At 47.4% G+C, this 27,188-nt stretch overlaps 1 protein-coding gene across 1 annotated transcript in view; it reads right to left on the bottom strand.

Annotated features, from left to right (window-relative positions):
- Positions 1-7,648: 7,648 nt before the first annotated feature.
- Positions 7,649-27,188, bottom strand: part of RANBP3 (RAN binding protein 3) — a 43,310-nt gene continuing 23,770 nt past the window's right edge. Inside the window, exons 6-17 of the mRNA XM_080359403.1 lie at positions 26,323-26,388; positions 25,344-25,436; positions 24,157-24,260; positions 20,899-21,018; positions 20,164-20,267; positions 16,990-17,068; positions 16,131-16,233; positions 14,221-14,345; positions 12,393-12,513; positions 11,716-11,858; positions 10,093-10,273; positions 7,649-9,236 (exon numbers count right to left, since the gene is read on the bottom strand). Of these exons, the coding sequence (XP_080215529.1) occupies positions 9,193-9,236; positions 10,093-10,273; positions 11,716-11,858; positions 12,393-12,513; positions 14,221-14,345; positions 16,131-16,233; positions 16,990-17,068; positions 20,164-20,267; positions 20,899-21,018; positions 24,157-24,260; positions 25,344-25,436; positions 26,323-26,388 (1,283 nt within the window). The 3' untranslated portion in view covers positions 7,649-9,192. The remainder of the gene's footprint in view (positions 9,237-10,092; positions 10,274-11,715; positions 11,859-12,392; positions 12,514-14,220; positions 14,346-16,130; positions 16,234-16,989; positions 17,069-20,163; positions 20,268-20,898; positions 21,019-24,156; positions 24,261-25,343; positions 25,437-26,322; positions 26,389-27,188) is intronic.

Here is a 27,188-nt window from a genome sequence, read left to right as displayed (position 1 = left end):
TCACAGGGCTGCTTGTAACGCGGATCCGTCCCACCAGCTCCACTCCTGCCCGCGCGTCTGGTCGATGCTCAGCCCCATCCAGGCTGCGGGGCTGGTTCTGGTCATCTCCCCGATGAAAGCCTGGGAGAGGAGAAGAGACTCAGAGGTGATCGCGTGGCAAAGAGACCTGATCCTGCCCATGAGGGTCTGGTCGGGATGGGCCCGGCACATCGCGGGTGCTGAGTGGGGGCTGGAGGGGTTGGTGGGTGCTTTGGAAGAGATGGGAGTGTGGTCTGGAGATGACGGGCAGGGCCGGAGACATTCAAACCCACCTGGACACGACCCTGTGTGATCTGCTCTGGTGACCCTGTGTTAGCAGGTGGGTTGGACTGGATGATCTCCAGAGGTCCCTTCAACCCAACCAGCCTGGGACAGAGGAGCCCGGAATCTCGTATACGGGGCAACATGTATTTGCGCTTTTCCCTTAACCTCACCTGAGTTCTGATTTATGTTTTGAGGCTCTTTTCCCCCCTGAAATAATAGAATCATTTTGGTTGGAAAACACTTGCAAGATCATTGAGTCCCACCGTTCCCCCACCGCTAGCTCTGCCCCATGTCCTGAGAACCTCATGTCCGTCTGTCCAACCCTCCAGGGATGGTGACTCCAGCACTGCCCTGGGCAGCCTGTTCCAATGCCCCACAGCCCTTTGGGGAAGAAATTGTTCCCAGATCCAACCTCAACCTCCCCTGGTGCAACCTGAGGCAATTTCCTCTGCTCCTGGCGCTTGTTCCTGGGGAGCAGAGCCCGACCCCCCTGGCTCCAAGCTCCTTTCAGGCAGTTCAGAGATCAGAAGGTCTCCCCTCAGCTCCTGTTCTCCAGCTGAACCCCCAGGTCCCTCATCCTGACCCATCACACTGGTTGTGTGGGCTCGGGTGCTTTGCCAGCCAGGAAGGAGAAACCTCAACCACAACGTGGCTTTTTGCCAAAGAGAAAAGCTTAAAAGAAGCTCAAAGCAGAGGCGCCGCTCGGGCCCTTCCCGCCGCAGTTACTCACCTTCTCCTCCGCGCTCTCCAGCACCGCCAGCTGAGATCACTGGTACCCGCAGTTCTCCGCCGCCTCCTCCCAGGTGCTGGTTTCTCTGGACACCCAGTAGCACTTGGCTGCGAACGGCCGCCAGCCGGCGGGACAGAGCCGGCACGCCGCGGCGCCTGCGGCACAGGATGAGTGTGAGCGCTGCTTCAGCCCCTGGGCACCGCGGGCGAGGGGCAGGGCTGGGGCACCGGGCTCTTGCACCCCCTTGGGACACTTGAGGCTTTTTCTGCCCTTGGAGCCCTTCCAGGTGCATTTTTGGGGAATGTGGACTCTGCTCGTGCTGGAAAAATGTCCCTTGGTAATGGGGGAAAAGCAAGAGGAGCAATAGAGGAAGGTGATGGGCGCAGGGTGGGGCAGGGAGAGGGCGATGGGGATGGGGACAGCAATTGGGATGACTTGGGGGTCCTGCGGTGTTTTCCCAATGTTCCTGGCCCTATTGTCCCCCTTCCACATGGAAAAGGGGCAACAAGGCGAGGTCCCCAGCACCGAAGCTGCGGGTGATGCTGAACGGTACCTGTGACGTTGTGGCTCCCTGGCTCACACAGCCGCTGTCTGAGCTGCAGCTGGAAGCAGCTCAAGGAGCATTTGAACTCCGGGACGTCCCGGCGGCTGCTGGTGACCAGGCAGGATTCCCAGGAGCATTTGCTGGCTGAGGTCTCCATGTCCCGGCTCAGGACGGGGCCGTTTCCACCTGAAATGAGGACGGTCTGACCCGCACATGGTGCTGCTGTGTTGGGACCGGGGGACGCAGGCGCTGGGGTGACCCCCTTGTGCAAAGCAGCTCTGGGGACAGAGAAAGGTGCTGCCTGGGGACGGGACTCTGCGGGGGGACCCCTGGGGTCTCTGAACCACCGTCAGGGTGGAGAAAGGGACTTATATCAGGACAGGCTCCAAAACCAGACAAATCAGCCCGTGAAGGACACGCTGGCAGCTTTTCCCCTCCTGCCCTGTGGGGATCGCTGTGCAGAGCTGGCCCAGGAGCTGCTCCCTGCTAGAAATACAGGAGGAATCCGCTCCGGCCCAGGCAGGGGCTGGGCTGTAATGGTTTGGGGGAGATTGTCACCGTTCCGGGGTGACAGACCCTGCCGCTCACCCTGTCCCTGCAGCAGCCACAGCACGACACCCGTCAGGACCGCGGTCCCGACCCGCGGTCCCGACCCATCCGGCTCCCAGCAGCGCCCAGTACCAAGGACCTGCAACAGCGACCAGAACTGGCAGTGAGGGAGGAAGCAGCTTTTCTGGGCTCTTTGCCCAGTTTTCGATGCCCTTTGTTTCAGGAAACTGAGCGAGAAAACCTTGCGAGTGCCTGTAGGAGCCGTGGAGCTGAGAAAAGCCACAACTGCTTTGGTTGCTTGGCCGGGGAAGCTGCAGCGAGCGAAGCTGCAAAGCCTCAGCCTGGGAGCTGGGCTGCTCTCCTCCTTGTGCTGCACCCGGGGGGCTCCGGGGGTGGGAAGGACCCAAAGCAAAGCCCTTGGGGTGCTTGAAGAGATGGGGAGAGGGCGCAGGTCGCTGTGCAGGTCCTGCTCAGCCTTCTCGAGCTGCTAAATAGTGGAGCACATGAAGCCCTGTGTGAAGGGATAGGGGTGTCCTTGGGAGTCGGCTGTAGTTTTGCTCCCTTTTCAAGAGAAATGGGCTATGGGAAAGGAATCTGCATGTGCTATCGCTCTGTGCCGGGCTGGAGATAGGTAACGACCCCACTCCAAGCAAAACATTGGGTGTTGGCCACCGTGGGCTCAGGAAAGCGCTGGAAAAGGCCCAGAAAGTCCATTGTCCCTGTGCTTCCCTGCAGGGGAGTGTCCTCCTGATCCTGCTCCAACTCATCTTGTCTTCAGAGGCCAAACTTTTTAGTGCTGTGTTACTTATTGATTCTGATGTGGCTGCAGAATCTGGTGGGATATTTTCGTCGTTGGTGCCGCTGTTGTGAACACCGTATGTCGTGAGACGACGTGGAGAATGCAAGCACACTTATAAGGAGCGCTTGCTGCGGTGGAAGTCTGGTTAATCAAGTTCTCTTTACACTGGGAATTACAAGTGATAGAAAGCTGACATAAAATCCTGACTATCTTTACCAGCTCTATTTTAAAATATTAACCCCTGCAAATTTTCACCTTAAAATAGACCAATTTCCGCAACAGGTCATCACGCGACACCTGGACATTGAACTAACCTACTGCTGTCTGTACCTTGCGATCAGAAGCCATTTGACATTTGGGTTACTTGAAATGGCCCATTCTTGGAAAACAATAAATACTTGTGCAAGAAAAGGGAGCAGGTACTGCGGGAACAGCCCGAACGGGCGAAGATCTACGGAAGAACAGACCCAAGAACAGACACGCAGTGTGTGGTCACAATTCAGCTATTCAGCCATTCAGCTAACCGTGCCCACTCCTCTGGTGTGCTTTCAGCTAGCCTGCTCTGGGCTAGAAAGTCAACTTGTTGATTCCATTTGGCAGCGGGGGTTCCATCCTTTGCATGTCCTTTTACCCAGCCCACACTCAGAGGTCGTGACCTGCCTATCTCTAATAGTCTTTGCCAGTCTTCAGCTCTCCACACTCTGGTGCAATTTACTTCCCACTGATTGGATTCCCATTGGCATATCCATTCAGTTGCACCCTTATAGGTTGCATAGGAATCGGTGTAAATCGTGGAGGCTCCTCCCTCTGCTGCTAATAAGAGAGCACGCAGTTCTCCTACTTGAGCACCACCTTCCCCCTCCTCTGTTATTCTTTTTCCAGTATCAATCTCCAATGCTGCTGCCTCGTACCGTCAGTTTGTCCCTGCCCGATGGGCTGAGGCATCAGTGGACCAGACTCCTTGTGTGTCTGAGTCCTGAGTTAGCTTAGGCGCTTCTTTAATTGGAGAGGGTTTATAAGGCAGGCTCAACAAGACCGGATCAGCATTCACAGGTTGTTGAAGTTTTGAAACTTTTACAGAACCCTCCTTTAGTAGTAACAATTGGCTAACTCCCTCTAAATAAGCGTACCATTTTCGTACCGTTGCTTTCTGTGCCACCCCCTCGGGGGGGTAACCCTTTAAGGATTGAATTCAACAGAGGGAAAGGGCCTTGTACAATAACTTCCTGTGACGTACACAGTTTCTCTGCCTCCTTAACTGCTCGGGTAAGTGAGAGAAGCCCCTTTTCCCACTCCGAATATCGTTGTTCAGCTCCCTTAAATGCGGTGGAAGAGAACAACAAAGGTCTAGCTGGCCCTATTGGCCCCCTTTGGAATATAGAAAATAGGAGGCATGTTCTGCAAATCCCCATTCCACTCTTAATGGGTCTCGTGGATGTAGTGGGCCCAATTTCTGATAGGCTTTAAGTTCATCCTTTAGAACATTAAGGGCCTCTGTATGTTGCAGAGTCCAATTCCATTTCTTGTTTTTTCGGAGTAGGTCATACAGAGGACGTGCAATCACTGAGAACCCTGGGATACGTTTTCTCCAGTACCCTAATGTACCCAACAGGCACTGCAAGTCCGCTTTGCTGTTTGGGGTGTGCCCCTTGTCTGTGGTAGCCAGAACATCACCGGGCACTGCTATGGCTCCCCCTATCCACCAAGCCCCTAGGAATTTAACTTCCTGGCTGGGACCCCGGCACTTGGACGGTGGAATATCTAATCCGTTCTGTGTTAATAAATTCCAAAGAGTTTCTGCTACTTGCCACACCTGTTCCTTATTGTCTCCGCCCACTAAGATGTTGTCTATATATTGATATATGCAAATGCCTGAGGGTACCTGCACAGAGTCAATGAGTGCAGCAAGGGCATCGTGGGCAATAGTAGGAGAGTGTTTGTACCCCTGAGGAAGCCAATTAAAAGTGCATTGCTTCCCTTCCCAGGTAAAAGAAAATTGTGCCTTGTCTTCTTCCCTTAGGGGAATAATGAAGAACATATCTTTAACATCTAAAGCAGCCATCCATGGGTGGGCTGCTGCTTGCATTGCAGTCACCACCGAGGCTATGTTTGGGACGGCAGCTGTTAGTGGTGCTGTGTTATTATTCAGATAATCAATAGTTAGGCGCCATCACCCATCAGGCTTGCGAACATGCCAAACTGGGGAATTATAAGGAGAATGGGTGCGGCTAATTACTTGTCTTTCTTCAAGATCATTAATAACCTCCATAATGCCCCGTTTTGCTGCATTTGGCAGGGGGTATTGTGGAGTACAGGTTATTTTAGATGTGGGTAGAGCAGGAGCAAGTTGCAAAATCCTAATGTCAGTAGTTCCTTCGAATTGCAAGGGTGCAGAGGTGAGTGGCAATATTTTAATACGGGCTACCTCTGCTCTGTGACTTCCAAAGCTCCAAATCTCCCCATTGGGTAAGCACCACCGTTTACCTGCCAAAATATCAAATCTCAATATGTTTGCCTTATAAGGACTCAGGGCAACTTCCACAGCCGTTGTCCGCTTTTCCCCAGGCAGCAAAAGGTGGGTTCGAGCTAAAGGACATCTCTCTGCTACACTCGTTACCCCTACTATATTGATGGCTTTTCTTGATGGTTTAATCCCGAGTTTGTCAGCTTGCCGCCTGTTCAAAACACTGATTTGTGCACCCGTGTCAATTAGAAATTTCACACTTATCCGCCTTGGACCAACGGGGATATGTATGTGTGGTTCTTTATCACTGGACCATTGGCAAGAAAATACAAAGCGGGTGGGGCGGTCCTGGTTCCCATCCACTTCTGCTAGTTTTTTGGCTCCATTTGTGAGGATATGAAAGAGTATATGCTCAGTGGAAAGCTTATATAGCAGTGTTCGGGGCACCCCCAGAGCGGCCGTGGCGCCAGGGGCTGCTCCGCTGTGAGCTGCTGCTCTGATCTGACCGGCAGCCAAAACGCTTCAGTTTCTGTGACGAGGAGGGCGGCCCCTGAAGAGGCTCGGCTCGGCTCTGCTCGTCTTCCAGACCGTCCGGCTTCTGCACGGGCCGCCGCTCGGCTCTACCCACCCCATCTCGCGCCCATGTGGAACCACATTGTGTAAAATTTCCGCCCAGGTTAATACATGTTCAGGAGGACTTTGGGGATTTTGCTTATTACCATCAATAGCCCCCTGAACTTTTTCCTTAAGGGACTGGACATCTATTTTTAAGGCATCCGGTAATCCTTTAATAAGCAGCCGAAGGTGGACCGGATCCACCGGCGCCGCTATAGGAGGGGACTGACGGCCTCTTTCATACATTGCTTGTATACAAGCTGCCTTTTGAACTCCCTCGGCAAGATCTGATAAACCCTTTATAACGATTGCAACTGGCTCCCCATGGTCCCTGGGATCTATACCACCAGCCCAGCAAGCTACACGAGATGTGATGGACTGATCACCATCCGGACCATCACTTAAAAATACCTCTGGGCCCCAGAAGCCTGTGGCCTCGTCCTTACTCAATAATATTCTATCACCCCCGGTAAGTGAAACGCGCCAAAGATATTCAGTCTCTCTCTCGCCCAGCTTGCGTGAGAATCTAGTTTGTAAATCTAGCTCCAGTCCTGAATATCACGTGCTACGGGTGGCCGTGCATAGATTTTTGCCTCGTCCATCCGTATGTGTCTCAGTTCTAATAAGAGGACGCACGTCCTTTGTTTCTACCCCCCCTTCATCAACACTGTTTTCAGAATCAGTATCTTTATTGAGAGGCTGGGCGCCGGAGGGGCACACCTGAACTGGGGAGATGCTAGAGGAAGCTCTTGTATTAATTAACAAAAACTCAAGTTTTTGTTCAAAAAAACCAAGTTTCTGTTCTAACAAGTCAAATCTATGTTCTAAATAATCCAATCGTATGCTTTGCCGCGAAAAGTCCTGTATTAGAGAGTCAAATTGTTCACTTTCCTGGGAAAGGTTTTCCTCCATTCGGTGCTTAAGTTTACACAGATCCTGTGCTACCTTTAAGCAAACACCCAAACTGAAACACACCGCGATCCACATCACAGCAAGACCCCAGGTTACTACAGAGATATTACTCAACCCTCTAAATAATTCCTCCATCTCTGATACCCTGCTCGCTGCGCCAAAATTGTCACAGAGGCACCCCGAGGTTAATTTAAGGGACAACAGGGTCCAAAACAACTTTTATTAAACCGGGGAGAAACAGGGTTTTAGCACTCCAAAGTGACTTAAATAAAGGTTCGGATATCAGTTGAGGAAAATTATTAAGGGGCAGCAACTAGTACAACAGGCGGTCCGCAGTGGGCATGCACGTGGCTTCACCCAAAACAATGCCGCAGCCAGCCCTGAGTCCGAGACGAATACACACTTGCCTGAACACGGTGCGGGATTATTTTAAAGAGATACATGTACTCACACACGTGGCGGCACGGCAAGCGGAGTCTCAGTCCCCGGGAGGGGGCTCTCGGCGGCAGCAACTTGCTCGTGCTCCGAGAGACCCGCGACAATGGGTGGAGTCTCGACGAGAATCCCGTTCCTATTGGCTGATCAGATCTGACTGTAGGCATTCTAGAAGCTTCTCTGCACCCCCACACTGGCTGTGGGTGCCCCCGAAGCCTCCAAACATTCCCCACACTGGCCACAGGTGCCCAGCGGCTCCTGGCGCCTACTGAAGGAGGGAGGGGGAGAGAGGGGGTTTGCATTCTGCCACACTATGACATTCCAACTTTGCTGGACAAGAATATCCCATGTGTTTTAATACCAAAATAAAGCTCAACTTCCACACGAAAGGCCCAAATGATTGGAAAACATCCAAAGCAAAGAGCGAGTTACGGCTCCAGGAGCTCGGCAGAATTACACACAGGAGAACACATTCTTGCTTTTATTTTGGTGGAACGTAATACAACAATATCCTTCAGCCCAGACTACTCAAAGCCGGCAATATCACCCTTTTCTTCATGCTGCAGGACTTCAGGAACCAGAACAGGGACAGGAAGGGTTAGAAGTTAATTCTCTATTTAAGGCCGTTAATTCAGCAAAGTATTTAAAAACGCACTCGACTCGAAGCATGAATAGTTGCATTGACTTCGGGAAGATTATTCACACGTGGTTAAGTCAGGCAAGTGCTTCAATGGCTTGTTGAATCAAGCCATTAACTGAGAGCTGCTTTATTACACAGATTGGTTTTCATGGCTGACGGAGCTCATTACATGAGCCTGTTTTATTCTTCCAAGGGCTAAGAGCTGTTTCCTCATCGCTTTGCTCAAGGTGTAACCGGTATGCCTCCTACATTTCGCTGTAGCCACAGAAACATATCATTTCCTAAGAAAAATTGTATATAACATCTATTATATATAGTGGCTTGGCTCTCCCTTAAATAGTAACAGAAAAGAACGGTACAAAACAACAGTTCCACTTTTTCAACACACGAGAGCGTCTTATTGAAAAACTAAAATAAAAAAATGTCACCACAATATAAATCTCCAAATAATAATAACGACATGGGAAGAAAGAAAAGGAGTCAGCAAAACGTCCTGCGGACTTCAAGTCTCTTATTACCGCATTAAAAAAATTAAAGATGATTTTCTGGTGAACCACAATGTTTTGTTTCTGTTTACAAACGCACTAGTCAGGGACCAACGGTGTCCACAACCTGTGTTGGGGTTAAATGGTAAAAACATAGTATGTCCCATCTGCAGTCCAACAAACATAAAGAGAAAGAGCCCGGCGGGGCAGCCAGTGAGCGCAGAACTGGTGAGGACACGGTCCCTGCAGGTGACAAACTCATGGGGGGAAGCAGGGGTGACAAAGCAGAACTCGAGTCGGAACCGTGACGGAAAGTTCTATCTGGAGGCCTGCAAGACACGAACTACCGAAGAAACAGTCAAAAGGTCCCAATGAAAAGCCGTGACAAGGTGTAATGTGCCATTTCAATTACAAGGAAGAAGGGAGATGTTTGGTTTTTTATGTTGTTGTTGTTTTTTTGGCTCATCAATATGATGAGCTTTCACGTCCCAAACCACATTCAGGTAGTTTCCAAGTCTGCTTTGCTTTTGTTTTTTTGTGTGTGTGTGTGGAATCTACTGATCCAGACCAAAAAACCAAACAAACAGAACGGGGATGCAGAGTTTTTAAGTCCTGGAGCCTTCAACACTGCCTGAAATAACAGCTGGCCTGGGTATCCAGAGGCGCCTGCAAGATGGTGTCGATAGCAGCCTTGCAAGCAGAGCGGCTCATGTCTGCTATGTGCTGCCCACGTTCTGCCCGTCGCCCTCCTCAGTGGGACCTGAAACAAACAAAGTGCTTTGTCATAACAAACCTCTTTTGTTTCTTGCCTTACGAATCCCAGATCCCACCCGAGAAGCCAACACAAGTCTCAGATTTTGGATATCAAAGAGAGATGAGAACCGCAGAGCTGCCTCACATCTTCCTTCTCCAGATTGAGTTTTGTCCCCTGTTCTTGACTAATCTGACTGGGGATCCTACCAGCACCCCACAGCCTGAACACTCAGTTTCTAGGATCTTCAACCCCCCCACTGCTTTTGTTCAGATCCATTCCTCCTCTGTCTTCCCCGGCAGTGGATGAGGATGGATACTGGTCCCTGTCAATGGTGGATGTTCTAAGACAGAAAAGCAAAGCACAGATGTCTCCCAGGCCAGGAGTGCAGAATGAATCCTGCCCCAAACTGGAGACTAATGTTTTTCTTAAAGCATGGCCTCCTCATTTACAATGAAATTAATTACGCTCTTTTCCCTTTGCAAACCTCCTGCTTTTCCACTCTGCCCGAGGGGCGGCCTGATCCCATCTGCCCAAGATGCTCATCTCGGGTTTTACGTGTGAGCTTTGGCCGTATTTAAGGCAAAAATGAAACTTGACCACTCCATAAATCAAACCAGAAGTAACTGAAGCGCAGAAAACCTCCGCTAAACTGTGACATGTCACTTGGATGGAAGTAGCACCTTTTTATGGGCCTGGAGAAGCAAGAAACAGCCGCATTCAAAAAGACAATACATGAATGAGCCTTACTCTACAGGCCAGAAGTACATCTATAACATATAAGTACAGAGAGGACAGCCTGCCTGAAAGAACAACAGAGAAATATGTATGGAAAAGAGGAAACTCCGTTGTGTTTCCTGCTTACCGCTTCCAACGGCTCCTGTGGGCGCGAGGACATCGTCGTCGCTGTCCTCCTCGTTTGACTGTGTCACCTCTGGCTCCGGCGCCACGTTCTTCACCTCTTGCTCCTGTTCCACTCGACTCCGTAAGGCCAAGATCCGATGGTGCAACGCAGCGTACAGCTGCCCCGTGTCCTTAGAGCTGGCCTGAGGGGTTTTTAATGGTCAGAAACAAGAAAAAGGTGTAAGAAATTACAATGGAATAAAACACCGCATATGTAATACATGCCGGGCATGCTGAATTTCACAAAGGGTTCTGCAAACTCAGAGTGGGTTGTGGTTACACAGCAAGATGCTAGAGATGCTGAGTTCTGATGGTGAGAGGATATTCCTCCCCAAAGCTTATGTTAAAAAGATCTTTAATTAAAAAGATCTCATGACACCAAGTTGGGCAGGAGTGTGGACCTGCTGGAAGGCAGGAGGGCTCTGCAGAGGGATCTGGATAGACTGGAAGAATGGGCCCATTTCAATGGGCTGAAGTTCAACAAGGCCAAGTGCCGGGTGCTGCGCTTTGGCCACAACAACCCCCTGCAGCGCTCCAGGCTGGGCACAGAGTGGCTGCAGAGCAGCCAGGCAGAAAGGGACCTGGGGGACTAATGGACAGGAAGCTCAACATGAGCCAACAATGTGCCCAGGTGGCCAAGAAGGCCAATGGTGTCCTGTCCTGTAGCCAAACCAGCGTGGTCAGCAGGACAAGGACAGTGATCCTTCCCCTGTGCTCTGCATTGGGGAGGCCACACCTGGAGTATTGTGTTCAGTTCTGGGCTCCTCAGGTCAGGAAAGAGATTGAAGTGCTGGAGCGGGTCCAGAGAAGAGCAACAAGACTGGGGAAGGGACTTGAACACAAGCCCTATGGGGAGAGGCTGAGGGAGCTGGGCTTGTTCAGTCTGGAGAAGAGGAGGCTCAGAGCTGAGCTCAGCACTCTCCAGAACTACCTGAAGGGCAGTTGTAGCCAGGTGGGGATTGGGCTCTTCTCCCAGGCATCAGCAATAGGACAAGGGGCCATGGGCTTCAACTCTGCCAGGGGAAATTGAGGCTGGAGATGAGAAAGCAATTCTGTGCAGAGAGAGTGGTCAGGCATTGGAATGGCTGCCCAGGGAGGTGCTGGACTCACCAGCCCTGGAGGTTTTGAAACTGAGATTGGCCATGGCACTTAGTGCCATGATCTAGTCAATGGACTGGAGTTGGACCAAGGCTTGGACTGGATGATCTCTGAGGTCTTTTCCAACCCAGTCCATTCTGTGATTCTGTGTGACTCGATCCTCAGGGTCTCTTCCAACTGAAATGATTCCATGACTCTATGATTCTATTAAATACAAATCTATGAAGTGCCTATTTCCCTTGATATCAAAAACTGATTTGCATTAATCCTACACTACAGCGATAGTGTCAGTAGGCGTGGAACAGATTCCATGGCTCCACAGTCGATGCTTTGGACAATCTTTTATGGAATTTCTTCACAACTACTAAGGTTTTACAGAAAAGCCAATTCTGCTTTGGGGAAGGATGGGAATGTTATCTCAACTACAATTTAAGCAAGCGCCGATCTTCGTAGGAAGGTTAAGATGTAAACAAACCCCAGTACTCACTGATATAAGAAAAACTTTAACTCCTTGGTCCTCTGTATCCATGGCGGTGATCCGGATACTCTTCTCACTGGCTTTATCGATCTGCATCTGAGCCCAGAGCTTGGTATTTAAAATTAACCTGAGACTCCCCTGAGTCCTCATAACTAAAGCCAACACAAAACATCAAGTTACACAAAACATCAAAGCAGCCAAGACCGTTTTTTATTGTGTGCATGTTTAAGTCTCTTTGGAAAGAATATCAAGGGAAAGCTCTTAAAACAGGAATCTTGTCGCGAGTATTAATGAGATGAATGCAGACTGTTAACAGGCCATGTCTAAAGGTGTTTTGTCTAAAGTCTTATATGTTAATACATCAAAGTTCAGTGGTTGGATCTGAGCTGAAATCCCAGGTTAATGCACATTCCTACACTATTCAAAGAGACAGAAACCCCCATCCCAAAGAGTAAAGAGCCCAGACCTCAAGAACATTGCTGTATAGTTCTAGTCAAATATGCTAGCTGCTAATTGCATCTTGCTTTTATGGGGGGAACAAAAGCAACTGGAACATTTGCTATGATAGGAGGATCTAAAATGCTACTCTCTTTGGAGGAAATGGTCATAAATTAAAGAGAAAAGGTCCAAACTGCTGTTGAGTTGCTGTAGATAGGACAGCGCCTCATGTCCCCGCTTCCTCTTACCCAGCCGAGACTGTAGCGTCCCGTCGTCCGTCGAGGCCATGTCGTTGAGCCGCAGGAGCCCCCGACCTCTTTCCACCCACGACTGAGAGTTTTTATCGAACACAAACAGCTTGCACTGAATCTGTAATGGAAAATCGCTCTCTAGCACAGTGGTTGATCGCAAGAATAATGTATTGCATCCTTAATCACCTACAGCTGGTTAAAAATATTCAGATTTCATACTGGAATTTTAAACTGTTAGAGCTGTGGAAAGCCAGGTAGTCATTAATACACTGTCTGGTTTGAGAAGGTTTGCCTAACAGAGCTATATATTCTTAAAGAACACCTGTGTTCATGAACAAAGAACAATTTTCAGATAAGGTACAAACTTTCAGGAGGAAACTTATTGAGATAAGACTCACTGATAGTCAAACTAATTCTTTTAAGTCTTAGTTGCACTTTGCACCACTGAAGGTGGTATTTGTTGCACAATGGAAACAAAGCAGAATTCTTCTTGTATTAAGGCAGAAAGGATGAGTTAACGTGTTAGCTCGTTATCAACTCAAAGCCTGACCCACACTGTGAGTACACAAGAGGCACTTTTCCTGCCTTATTGGTTCATTGGTTTGAATGGTGGGAATGTTCTTGCTTCTGCCCAACATCTCTACTCTCCATCCCCTCTCTAACCCATCGTCTGTCACCGCTGGGGTTTCATCCTTCAAACCAGGCAGAGAATATATTGAATATTTCCATTTTCCTGCCCTCTGTTCCTCTCATGTTCTGCACCACACAACACCCAGCTCCGGATAAATTAACTTCTGCAGCATTAACATGGGGCAGTCTGAACATGTCCCTTTGGAGATTCCAGTGCGTTAAATTGCAGAGGGAAAAAGAATAGAAATGAGGAGACAGGTCTGCTAAGTTACAATTCACGCAAATCAGTCCTCTATTAAATATACAACCGCTAAAAGTTGTGGGTTTGGAAGGGAAACAGGACTTGTCTCTTCATTCTAAGCAGCATCCAGGAGTTTCTGAGTTACACAGAAACAGGGAAGGACCAGAACAACTATTCAAAGATCCTTCAGTCTGGTAAAGAAATCCAACAAGATAAATGTTATAGATGATTATTTTGCATGATAATACTGATAATAACTGGTACATATTAGTTACTGACACCGTGCACCTTGTGTCTGCAAGAACAAAGAGCGACCCTTAAAAATCAATGCAGGTCAGGTGTGTAGAAACTTAAAATATATGAAGAAAAAACTAAAATTGGAGGATAAAGACAGGAAGATATATATATATATAGATACATATATAATTTTATATATATCTATATATATTTTATATATTATATGTTATATATTATATATTTTATATATAAAAATATATATATTTATATATATAAAAATAAATAAATAAATAAATAAATATATAAAAAATATACCAAAAAAAAATATATCTCCACCACTTAGTTTTACATGAAAACCCGGCATGTTTTTCTTAAGGACATACTGAAGTCAATAAGCGTGTTTAAGTTAATAAGTAACCACAACGTTAAATAAATCACAATTAAAATCAGGAGTCTAAATCGCAACCTGATGTCCTTCTGAAAGGTGCCTCATTTAACCAAGTACCACAAGACAAATCACTGCAGACTGTCTTATGGTTCCTCCTACAATAGGAAACCAGATTTCTGGCATAAGAGCCAAAATCTGCATTTTAAAACAAGAAGCTACATTAGAGATATAGCAGATGGCTGAGTTGTAGGGAATGGGGTGATGTGCGTTCACTGGACATCCACAAACCGCCACCAACACAACACTCCTCGGCCTGACCCGTTTCTTACCTGTAACACGTTGCTCTCAGCCTCCTCCCCCGTGATCACCTCGACCTTGGCCAACAGACACTTGCGCGCCGTCGCTTTGGTGTAGGCGGCCGCAGACTCCGCCAGCGACTCCGAAATGTTGTTAGCTGAACGACATGGAAGTTCAGAAACAATTAGCACGTAATTGCATAAGAATGATAAACATCTTGCACAAATCCGCCAGAATTTGGAGGAGAAAGTACAGAAGACAGGCGGTAATAGAACATTAGAAACAGGATTGAGATTCAAGTCAAAGCTTGTCTTTAAAACTTGTTTTAAAAGCAGGAGAAGAGGTAAGTTATTGAAAAATACAATATTCAAAACCTCTGCTAAAGTATGGACACCAACGTCTGTGCTGACACTGCTACCAGTTGTGCCTCCACACGTAACCCACAATTAATTTTCTACTTTTATTTATTGTTTTGCTGGAGGATGCTAATAAATCTCAAGATTTCCAGGAATTCTTGCCAATGTGAAGAATCACAGAAATTTGGAATCCAGCAAACAGTTGTCTGTTCAAGCAACACGTTTGCTGCACCCACTCTATACAATACACATCTGCCTTGGGATTTCACTCACTGCAAGTATCATAGAAATCACAGAATCCCAGAATGTCAGGGGTTGAAGGGCCCTGGAAAGCTCATCCAGTGCAATCCCCCCATGGAGCAGGAACACCCAGATGAGGTTACACAGGAAGGTGTCCAGGCGGGTTGGAATGTCTGCACAGAAGGAGACTCCACAACTCCCCTGGGCAGCCTGGGCCAGGCTCTGCCACCCTCACCCCAACAAGTTGCTTCTCAAATTTAAGTGGAACCTCCTGTGTTCCAGTTTGCACCCATTGCCCCTTGTCCTGTCACTGGTTGTCACCAGAAGAGCCTGGCTCCATCCTCCTGACACTGCCCCTTTCCATCTTGATCTCCATGAACGAGTCCCCCCTCAGTGTCCTCTTGTCCAGCTCCAGAGCCCCAGCTCCCTCAGCCTTTCCTCACACGGGAGATGCTCCACTCCCTGCAGCATCTTGGTGGCTGCGCTGGACTCTCTCCAGCAGTTCCCTGTCCTGCTGGAACTGAGGGGCCACAACTGGACACAAGATTCCAGGTGTGGTCTCCCCAGGGCAGAGCAGAGGGGCAGGAGAACCTCTCTGACCTACTGACCACCCCCTTCTAACCCACCCCAGGTCCCATCGGCTTCCTGGCCACAAGGGCCCAGTGCTGGCTCATGCTCACCCTGCTGTCCCCAGGACCCCCAGCTCCCTTTCCCCTACGCTGCTCTCTAATAGCTCATTCCCCAACTTATACTGAACCTGGGGTTGTTCCTGCCCAGATTCAAGACTCTACACTTGCCCTTGTTCTATTTCATTACATTTTCCCTGCCCAGCTCTCCAGCCTGTCCAGGTCTCTGATGGCAGCACAGCTTCCAGTGTCAGCCACTCCTCCCAGCTCGGTGTCATCAGCAAACTTGTGACAGTCACTCTATTCCCTCATCCCAATCACTGATGAACACAGTGAATTATACCGGCCCCAGCACTGCCCCTGAGGCTCTGCACTGGATACAGGCCTCCAAAGTTTGCCCTATTTCTGCACACTTCCTGGCTGTAGGTCCAAATACTTGCTCTGTTAATTCCCTCTACTTTTGTTCTGCTGAAGATACTCCCAATATTGCAGAACAACCATGAAAACAATTTAACCTGTATATGTTTAACATTAAAAACAAAAGCACAAGAGAATCTATCGCATCCAGCATCTCCCAGCGCCGTCGGAATCTTTGGGTACAGGAGGCAGTAAATGCAACATAAAAATTCTATGTTTTTTTTAAAGTCATGGGATATTGAAAAATGCAATCATTTAAACAAGCAATAACGACCATTCCTAAAACAATGTATTGTTTTTCACCTTTCTCTGGTGTGGCTTCCTGAGAAGATGATTCAGACCCAGACTCTGCAGCAGCATTCTCCTTGTTGCTTTCCGTACTCCCTTCATTTGATTTGGGTGGACTCTATCGCAAAAAGAAGAGGAGGTAAACACAAGAGTATATGCTCGTTTTGTAGAACAAGACTAATGAGCAATTACTGTGGGAAGCTCTAGTTTCTATAAACCACACAGCAAAAGAATACCGCGCACAATGCGCTTTCACAGTAAACGCTTTCCTGCTACCCCAGTGCAGTGGGACCTGAAAACCAGTTCGCGTGAGTTTCCCCTGAACTGACACCCCATTTCAACCCTTATTTGAAATTTCTGTGCAACAAAGCAAACCCATTTCAGGTCCAGTTCGACTCCAGGCACAAGCCCACTGAACCGCGTGTGGTCAGACAGATATGAACAAACAGCGTGAAAGGTTTCCCTTTGGTACCAGCACAGCAATAAAATCCACAGTAGGAAACAAGGAGGCACTAGAAGTTTTGCTTTAGGTTGGTACCCGATAAACAGAATTTCCTGAATCCCACCTTAGTGTTGGGCTTGAAATCCCGTCACTTGGGGAGTCACATAACATGGAACACCCTCCAACACTTACGCTGAAAAAGCCACTTAAAGAAGCAAACTGTGCCATAAAGTGCTTGGATTTGAGAAGCACGTGCACTCCAGACAAGGCATTAAAGCCTTATATTAATGTCCTTACGTTACCAGTGAAATCCTGGAGAGCATGAGCTGCTGGACACAACAGCTCCTAACTAAATAACTCGTCTGCAAGAGGAATTGCTGGGTGAGGATTCGTAGTGCAAAGTCCTCCCAAAATCACAGCACGGATACTCACTAGGACTCGCTCGCTCATGTTCTGTCCAAAAACAAACTTGTTGCTTGATGTGTCTGTGCTGTTTGTAGAGTTCTCTACACTGGGAAAGGAAAAACAGAGCAGGTTTTACAAGTCAGGAAAATATCTGTTTATCTTCTGCTGATAAAATTCCTCAAAAACCAAGGGATTAGCACTAGTGTTAAAATTAAGCACCGCTTGACACAGGAACATCAGCAAAAATTAATTCAACTTAACAACATGGGAACATATACTGGGTTTACAGAATGAGAATTCTGAGGGACGACAAATGATTTTGTCACTAAATATCTTCCCTTTAGATTTCAAATTACGTATCAAGCAACATGGAATGCTGAGAGAGGGCTTAGTGCTTAATTATATAACATACTCATTAAAAATAGTATCCTACACATGCAAACTTGAGCCACAACATGCTTATCGGTCAATTTTCTTAGAAACTGAAAGAATGGTAATAAACCCACTCCCAATATCGTAACTGAAGCCAAGGCAGCAGGGATGTGTGATGCCTTTTAGCAGAGGAGCTGCGATGCTACAGCCTCCCCAACACGTTCCACAATCAATCTCAGCCCTCACACTTTCCCTATAGAATAAGCATCATCCTCTCACGTAGCATTTTTATTTGTTTTATTTTATTTATTTTACTCATCACCACACTTGCTAGGTGAATATGCCGAATGCAAAGCACTTGAAATCAGCCTACGTGAGTCTCACCAACTTTGGAAAATAGGGGCATATGTCACTACAGGATTTAAGGGGAACCAAACAATGCTTCAAATAGTGCAGAGTTGCTGCTTCTGAACAAGGAGATCCAAAGAACGGAGGAAATGCTCATGGGAAGAAAGTTTTGCCAACTAAGGGAATTAAATACCACAGTTCTGAGCCCCAAGTGGGAACTCAGTGTGATCCACTGAAATCTGCTGCGTGACCCAGGGCGTTCACAATTTCCAAAGGAGCAGAGTTTTCCTTTTACAAATGAACTGCCATAATGTCCTCCCATCTCAGCTGAAAACCAGAGCCAGCTCCACTTAGAGACACGTTTGTAAGGCAATCCCACAACTAAGGCTCTGGCAATCGACATTCCATGAATAAATCCTCCCAAAGTAAAGACTCCACTGTCTTCACATCACACAAGTTGAAAGATCTAAATAAATGTTCCAGTATTTGAAGCCCACATATTAGAAGTTGTCGTCTGCCAAATGCAATTAGAAAAACTGGACGTTGATCTGGTACCCACAGAGTCCCTGGTGTTCTCAACATCTCTGGCGCATCACCCTAGGAGTTCGATGTCCAAAGGGATTACGACTGCAAAACTGCCTAATGCAGAACAGCCTTAGAAATGCAGAATATGAGGACAAGGCGAGCACACATTGGTGCTTTTCCTACAGTTATTTCACAGCTTGGCTCTCAGTGGGATTTTTCCCCTATGCTTTTCCAGCATTACTTGAATTCACAGCTCCGTGTAGCAAGGAATTCTCTTCTGTTTTCTACTCTCTCTGTAGCACTACTAGATTTAATTGACCACTACTGAGCTGATATAATGTGATATCAACAGTTTAGCCTAAGTGACAGCTGTCACAGTTCATCATAGTATATATGGAATTAGAAGTTTTTTCCTGCATGCCTCACTTTCCATATACCTACAAATTTCTTCTCTCCAAGGCCTCCCACAGCTGGGTTCCTGCTTATTCACATGGGCCCTCTATATTGCTCTGAAAAGCTTATTACCATGAGCAAATAACTTCTTTTAACTATTCTTCCCTTTTATTCATATCATATATGAAAAGTATTGAACACTGCAAGTAAAGCACAGATCTCTGCAGGATTCTATTGGTAGCTCCACAGAATCTCAGAATGTCAGGGGTTGAAGGGCCCTGGAAAGCTCACCCAGTGCAATCCCCCCATGGAGCAGGAACACCCAGATGAGGTTACACAGGAAGGTGTCCAGGTGGGTTGGAATGTCTGCACAGAAGGAGACTCCACAACCCCCCTGGGCAGCCTGGGCCAGGCTCTGCCACCCTCACCCCAAACAAGTTTCTTCTCATCTTTCAGTGGAACCTCCTGTGTTCTAGTTTGGTGGCTGCGCTGGACTTTCTCCAGCAGTTCCCTGTCCTGCTGGAACTGAGGGGCCACAACTGCACACAAGATTCCAGGTGTGGTCTCCCCAGGGCAGAGCAGAGGGGCAGGAGAACCTCTCTGACCTACTGACCACCCCCTTCTAACCCACCCCACGTCCCATTGGCTTCCTGGCCACAAGGGCCCAGTGCTGGCTCATGCTCACCCTGCTGTCCCCAGGACCCCCAGCTCCCTTTCCTCTACGCTGCTCTCTAATAGCTCATTCCCCAACTTACACTGAACCTGGGGCTGTTCCTGCCCACATTCAAGACTCTACACTTGCCCTTGTTCTATTTCATTACATTTTTCCCTGCCCAACTCTCCAGCCTGTCCAGGTCTCTGATGGCAGCACAGCTTCCAGTGTCAGCCACTGCTCCCAGCTCGGTGTCACCAGCAGACTTGTGACAGTCACTCTATTTTCTCATCCAAATAATTGATGAATATATTGAATAATACCGGCCCCAGCACTGCCCTTGAGGCACTGCACTGGATCCAGGCCTCAACTGGACTGTGCCCCATTGACCACGACTCTCTGGCTTCTTCCCTTCAGCCAGTTCGCAGTCACTCCACTTCCCGCTCATCCAGCCCGCACTCCCTCGGTTCACTGTGAGGATGCTGTAGAGACTGTGTCAATGCCTCACTCAAGTCAAGGGAGATCACGTCCCCTGCTCTGCCATCATCCATCCGTCTTATTATGTCCTCATAAAAGTCAATGAGGTTGGTCAAGCACTACTTTCCCTTGGTGAAGCCATGCTGGCTGCCCCTAATGACCCTCCAATTTATTCTACTGCTGCTTCTTTCTAATAATTCATGAGAAGACTTTTCTCATCTCATGCTAGTTTTCTGAAGAGATTTTGGTGAGGATGTGGTCAAGTAAATTATGTCAAATGCATTTCCCTTGACCAGACAATTGAGAATTCCCCAGACCTGGATTTCACCACCTCGTTCTTCAGCAGTTCGGGTTCACACGGGCTCTGCATCCAAATAATTCTGAACACAGAATAAGGAAAACTGTTCCATAGGTTTGTTTCCCTGTAGTCTCACCTGGAACTGATGTACTGTAGGAAATAGTTTGTTGCAGAAGGTGCATCTGAGGCGGGGAGGCCGGCGTTCTGCACGTCAGCTGTCTCATCGTTCTCGTCTCCTAGCTGGAAAAACCACAAGTACATGTTGATGGTTTTAACTGCTCACCACACAATTTTCAGCTCATTCTTTCCCACGACAAAGTCCAAGCCACACTTCCTACAGTAAAACAACAGAATCCTACATCCCAGTGTGTCACTTTCTTTCTTCAACAGGTCGTACTAACAATCCAGCTCCATTACTCCACTGGTTTGAACCCGTTTTTATGCCCTGTTTTCTCACTGCTTCTGTGAAGTCTTGTTTGCATGGGAGCATCTTAGGAACACATTTCAACTTCATTATTAGGAGCACAATTCAACTCGATTCTTAGAGAAAACATATCGCACTGAGTTTCAGATGTCACCCATGACTGCAGTAGATGCGTTTGTTTTTGAAAATGCTTCTTGAGCTACTAAACAATACTAATTTATTTACTAAATATCTGGGAGGTTACTTCATTAAACAGCCAGCCGAAATGTGCTCACAGCTGCTCATTTTTCATATGTACATGGAGGTTTTAACCCTGTTAAATACAGTGGCTTCAAAGTACTTCATAAATGGTGGGTAACAGTCATACCAACAAGTGACCAGTTCCATTGCCTCTTATTCTCATCTGAATAGATCAGCTCTTAGTCAAGATGACAAGCACATATTTACCTTAACTCTATCTCTTAAGTTTTGCCCAAATACAAAGGCTTGCTGTGCGTTCAGTTCCGCCTTCTCAGAGCTGTCATCATCTGAAGCATTGCTGGACTCCTTTTTCTGACATTCTGCTGCCTACGGAACAGAAATGGAAACCTTTAGCTTGGCTAATCCAGTTTCTTTAAACTAAACTCACGGTATGACATGTCGCGCAGTCACAATGACAGGCCAGTGATGTTCCCAGAGCTATAAATTTTACATTTAAAAAATATTCTCTGTTGTTGTTTAGAGCATCTTAATGAATCACAGAACGGCTGAAGTTCAAGGGGATCTCCAACAATCGTTTGGTCCAAAAAGCAGCATCGAGTTCAAAACAACATGAGGTTTTGTTCTCTGTGTTGCTTGGGCCTCCTGCAGCTTCCTGGGGATTTTCAAGACACAGAGACAAGGTCCAACCCAAACAGGCCCAGGTCACAACACAGACACAGGACAACAACCAGACAGAGAATGTTCCCGCTCCACTACCTTGTATAAGCACAGAGACCTCCACGACAAATCTTTCTGCCAGTAAAATAAGACCCTGGTTCACATCTGCTCTAACAAGAGCAGACCGGCCTCATATACAACTGCAAAACACCACGGACTTGCCCTCACAGGGAAGATTTCTCCGTGGTACACCCAGTCTATGCCAAATATCTGCACGTACAATTATTACAATGAAACTTTTAATTCCAGAAGTAACGTTTCAGTCTTATCAAGCAAAAACTGCAGAGACACTCTGGCATTTAACTGCAGGAACTCCAATGACTTCCAGCTGTGCTAGAAATCTTCAGGTAGATGAAGCTGACTACAATGCCATGAAAATGAAGAATGTCCCACCACACTCCTTGGTAAAACCACAAATGTTCAGTTATGAAGCTATATACCATTTAATACTTAGGTTTCAATGATCTTTAACATTTAGATTTAAGAGGTTCCTTCTTGAGTGTTAAAAATGTAGAGAGGGTCTCCCTACTAGTAGAGGTAAGAAGCATGGCCCACAAAACTTCATACCAATCCATGTAAAGAATTTACTTATTGCTACTTAATTGCGGCAGTAGTCTGTCACTACACCTTAAAATCCATTCACACTTGAAGTTTTCCGCTTAGGCTTTCAGATATCAAAATTAAAACTTGAATTTCCACTAAAATCCCGCGTGTTTTTGCGCTGATACCAATATTACTTCTGTGCTCAATGTGGCATCAAAAAGCAACCCATTGTCTAATGAACCTACAAAAAACAACGCCTACAAGTTCACCCAAACCCCACACCCCCTCAAAATCTCCAAACACCCTCCTCATGCTCTCAGTCAACATATTTTTAAGATGCTGGCTCAGTACCTGCAAGAAAAGGGCCAGACGCCCCTTGCACAGGACAGGAAAGCAACTGTTTCGTTACTTCATTTTCAAGATACCAAATAAACAACTTTTAATGTGCTTAGATGCCTTTTCCTCCTGCTCAAGCTTTTTAGTCCCTCATTACCTGCGCTCTCCCTCCACCATATCCTAGGAGGAATTTATTAATATTAATATTTGCCACCTCTGGGCTTTTACCCACTATGTGCTACAATCTCTAAGCTGCTTTGTGTGTTACTCATTCACTTCAGTCACCTCCGTTCCTTCTATCCTCAAATTTCACAGAATCCCAGAATGTCAGGGGTTGAAGGGCCCTGGAAAGCTCATCCAGTGCAATCCCCCCATGGAGCAGGAACACCCAGATGAGGTTACACAGGAAGGTGTCCAGGCGGGTTGGAATGTCTGCACAGAAGGAGACTCCACAACCCCCCTGGGCAGCCTGGGCCAGGCTCTGACACCCTCATCCCAAACAAGTTGCTTCTCAAATTTAAGTGGAACCTCCTGTGTTCCAGTTTGCACCCATTTCCCCTTGTCCTGTCACTAGTTGTCACCAGAAGAGCCTGGCTCCATCCTCCTGACACTCCTCCTTTCCATATTGATCCCCAGGAACAAGTCCCCCCTCAGTGTCCTCTTGTCCAGCTCCAGAGCCCCAGCTCCCTCAGCCTTTCCTCACACGGGAGATGCTCCACTCCCTGCAGCATCTTGGTGGCTGCGCTGGACTCTCTCCAGCAGTTCCCTGTCCTGCTGGAACTGAGGGGCCACAACTGGACACAAGATTCCAGGTGTGGTCTCCCCAGGGCAGAGCAGAGGGGCAGGAGAACCTCTCTGACCTACTGACCACCCCCTTCTAACCCACCCCAGGTCCCATTGGCTTCCTGGCCACAAGGGCCCAGTGCTGGCTCATGGTCACCCTGCTGTCCCCAGGACCCCCAGCTCCCTTTCCCCTATGCTGCTCTCTAATAGCTCATTCCCCAATTTACACTGAACCTGGGGTTGTTCCTGCCCACATTCAAGACTCTACACTTGCCCTTGTTCTATTTCATTACATTTTCCCTGCCCAGCTCTCCAGCCTGTCCAGGTCTCTGATGGCAGCACAGCTTCCAGTGTCAGCCACTCCTCCCAGCTTGGTGTCATCAGCAAACTTGTGACAGTCCAAATTCCCTCGTCCAAATTATTGATGAATACACTGAATAATACCGGCCCCAGCACTGCCCCTGAGGCTCTGCACTGGATCCAGGCCTCAACTGGACTGTGTCCCATTGACCACGACTCTCTGGCTTCTTCCCTTCGGCCAGTTCACAGTCACCTCACTCCCCGCTCATCCAGCCGCACTCCCTCAGTTCAGCTGTGAGGATGCTGTGGGAGACTGTGTCAATGCCTCACTCAAGTCAACACCATTCCACATCCAATTGTTAGAAATCAAGACAACAGCAGTAAAACCATCACCCATGGGCCGGGGATCGTTGTTGTCATGACTCTGACTCACTCTCTGCATGCAGAGTAAGAGAGGAACCTATAGCAGGAAGATTTATTTCTTCATGCCATCTGATCCGGTGTAAAAAACAGTATTCTAACTGTCAGCCTGCTGAACAAAGGCAGCCAAATTACAGGAATTTGGTATCTATGGTAGGAATTTAGAGAAAATAGGTATAGAAAACCATACTAAACTGTGGACTCAGTAAATCTTTGTTACTGTCCTTGAGTTAAAAATAAATATAGTATAATATTAGGACGGTATAAAATCTACTACTACAGCTAAAGTGTATAACATGGTATGGATAGATAAGGGGCTACCACTGGTGAATGTGTACTCACACTGCTAGAAGAACAGACTGTTCAGTGAATATTGAGTGTCCTCCCGATCCTGCTCCAACTCACCTTGTCTTCAGAGTCCGAACTTTTCAGTGTTGTGTTACTTGGCGATTCTGACGTGGCCGCAGAATCTGGTGGAATATTTACACCATTGGTGCCGCTGCTGAGAACTGCAACAAGGGAAGAGAAAATGACATCAATTCTCCAGATATTTAGATGGTCCTAAAAGTTTTCTATAGCAAATTTCATGCTGTTGTCTTGTTCAAGTCCATGAAATGTTGCGATGTAAACTACAGAGCTCCCACAGTATTTTGAAAGGGACATAAGGACCACAATTTGGCAATTGTAAGCAGAATCAAAGTTGAAAGCCAGAAAACCAAGGCAGTAAAAAGTCACTTAATCTACACAAACGCTGCAGGGACTGGAAGACACACAACTTCAAGCAAGCGCCCTGCTCCAATCTAACACCGTTCACAGCCAGCGCAGCTCCTCTTTGGACTTGAATTCCCACTGAAAATCTGTACCTCAATATTAAGTGTCTGTAGAGCCCAAGCTGCGCCAACGGCACGCCAAGAAATCCAACTAGAAACATGCGGTTCTGTGCCAGATTCAGCATTAAGTTACTTCTGTTGCACTTCAACTGAACTTCCAAACAACAAAAGGTGAGGGGCTGAGGAAACATCAGAGTGCAGGAGCCATGGACACCTTGAACAGTTTCTTTTTGCTTTAACTTCCAGTTTTCAATCATTCCTATTTCTATTAGCTAGATCAAATTCCATGGCAACGCAATAAGCATGATATACATGACCAAACTTAAGAATTACAATTGTATCTTGAAGTTTCAACTGGTCCTTAGGCCCAGAGGCACCTACTAGTGACCGAGGTGTTTTATGTCACCGTGCTGAGGTCAACCACGACCAAACCGCGACTGTTCCATCCATCAGCAGCTTGTTACACCGTGGTCAACGCTGCCGTTTGACATTGCCCATCCACACCCCTTAAAAGTTCATTTATTCCAAAAACCAAGCGTGGATTACACCAAAGTTAAAGGCTTGGCAACATCAGGCATCCTACACTAGAACTGAAGCTTTGAGTGTGTTATCCCTTACCCGACACAGTTTAATATGTAAAGCATTTTATTTTCTGAAAGGAGAAACCTAGCGAAACGAAGGCAGATGCTGAGTAAAACCAAACCACTATGCTGAACAGATTGGGTGTTTTTCTTCTAGAAAGCAAGCACGTTATTTATTTACCCATCTGTGAGAAAGCTTTTGGCTGCGGCGCCTGTAGCACGGCCGGGCGTAGCACGCTGCGCTGCTGCTCCTTCGGCTTCTGGCTGGGGACACCTGCAACACAAAGGTTTGTCGAGAGCTATAACGCTTTAAAGAACTTGGCTTTGTCTCATCTCCTCTGTAACTGCTTCCAAAAGAGCACAGAATGGAAAAGGAGACATTTCAAAAGCTTCCACCCCCTTCTTTCCCATCCCTCACTCAGCCTCCAGATAGAATTGGTCTCAAATAGATAAAACAACTTCCTAGCCTTAAAAGACATTTAAAAATATATTCTCTACCTTACCCAGGAAAGCAAAGAAGGAGACTTTGACTGACTCAGAAATGGAAGTGAAAATGTAAGAGAAATTAACGGTACACAAGCAATCCTATTTATTCATTGACATATCATTCAACTATAGGTTCCAAGTCTTTTCTCCTTCAAATTAGTCATTTCTAGATACTGGTAAATATTTTTGTGTTGTTTTTTCATATAGTCAAACGCATTAATAGTGTAATAATCTCATGTGTTGCTTCATTTCACAGCCTTTTGGCTTTTTGAATGAAGCTGGTCTCCTTGGTTTGCTATGGTAACATACATGGTAACACAACTCTTCATTCCATCCTGATTCAAAAAGCCAACTGACCTTACCCAACCTAAATAAATAAAAAGACATCTTAACATCCACTCTAGAAGGTTCTGGCAATCCCAGGCGGTTCAGTTTGCTTTATCGAACAAAAATAAGATGAACTCTTGATCCAATATCATACAACAGAAGTTACTCATAGCAACTCTGCCGAATAATCTGTGATTCGTTCCATTTTAGGCCACCTGTATTCCAGGGACATGGCAACAGTAAAAAGAAACCAACTCTCCAGTGACAAGAGCAGTTTGAGGAAACTCCTAAAGAAATAAAGTGCTTGAGGTGGCTTCTTCGTGCTGCTGCACAAGCCCTGAACTGACCTGCGCTGGGCGCCTGCCCATGGATCAGGATTGGCGGCTTCAGCCGGAACCCGCTGCTCTTCTCCTCTGCAAGCAAAACCCACAGTTACAGCTCTAACACACCACAGACGTCCATTCAGCCATCATTCCCGCAGGATTTCTCCATTGTGACAGCCCATTTTATAAATATCCAAAGCCAGAAGGAGATTTCCAAAGGACAAATTCCCCGCTTCCAAAAGAAATATGAATTTAGAGAGCAGCGTAGGGGAAAAGGAGCTGAGGGTCCTGGGGACAGCAGGGTGAGCATGAGCCAGCACTGGGCCCTTGTGGCCAGGAAGCCAATGGGACCTGGGGTGGGTTAGAAGGGGGTGGTCAGTAGGTCAGAGAGGTTCTCCTGCCCCTCTGCTCTGCCCTGGGGAGACCACACCTGGAATTTTGTGTCCAGTTGTGGCCCCTCAGTTCCAGCAGGACAGGGAACTGCTGCAGAGAGTCCAGCGCAGCCACCAAGATGCTGCAGGGAGTGGAGCATCTCCCGTGTGAGGAAAGGCTGAGGGAGCTGGGGCTCTGGAGCTGGACAAGAGGACACTGAGGGGGGACTCATTCCTGGGGATCAATATGGAAAGGGGGAGTGTCAGGAGGATGGAGCCAGGCTCTTCTGGTGACACCAGTGACAGGACAATGGGCAATGGGTGCAAACTGGAACACAGGAGGTTCCACTTAAATTTGAGAAGAAACTTGTTGGGGTGAGGGTGGCAGAGCCTGGCCCAGGCTGCCCAGGGGGTTGTGGAGTCTCCTTCTCTGCAGACATTCCAACCCACCTGGACACCTTCCTGTGTAACCTCATCTGGGTGTTCCTGCTCCATGGGGGGATTGCACTGGATGAGCTT

Source organism: Nesoenas mayeri (genome assembly GCF_963082525.1).
Source record: "Nesoenas mayeri genome assembly, chromosome: 25".
NCBI classification, from domain to species: domain Eukaryota; kingdom Metazoa; phylum Chordata; class Aves; order Columbiformes; family Columbidae; genus Nesoenas; species Nesoenas mayeri.
Note: the sequence above shows the minus strand (reverse complement) of the source record. Positions and strands in the feature narration are given on the sequence as shown.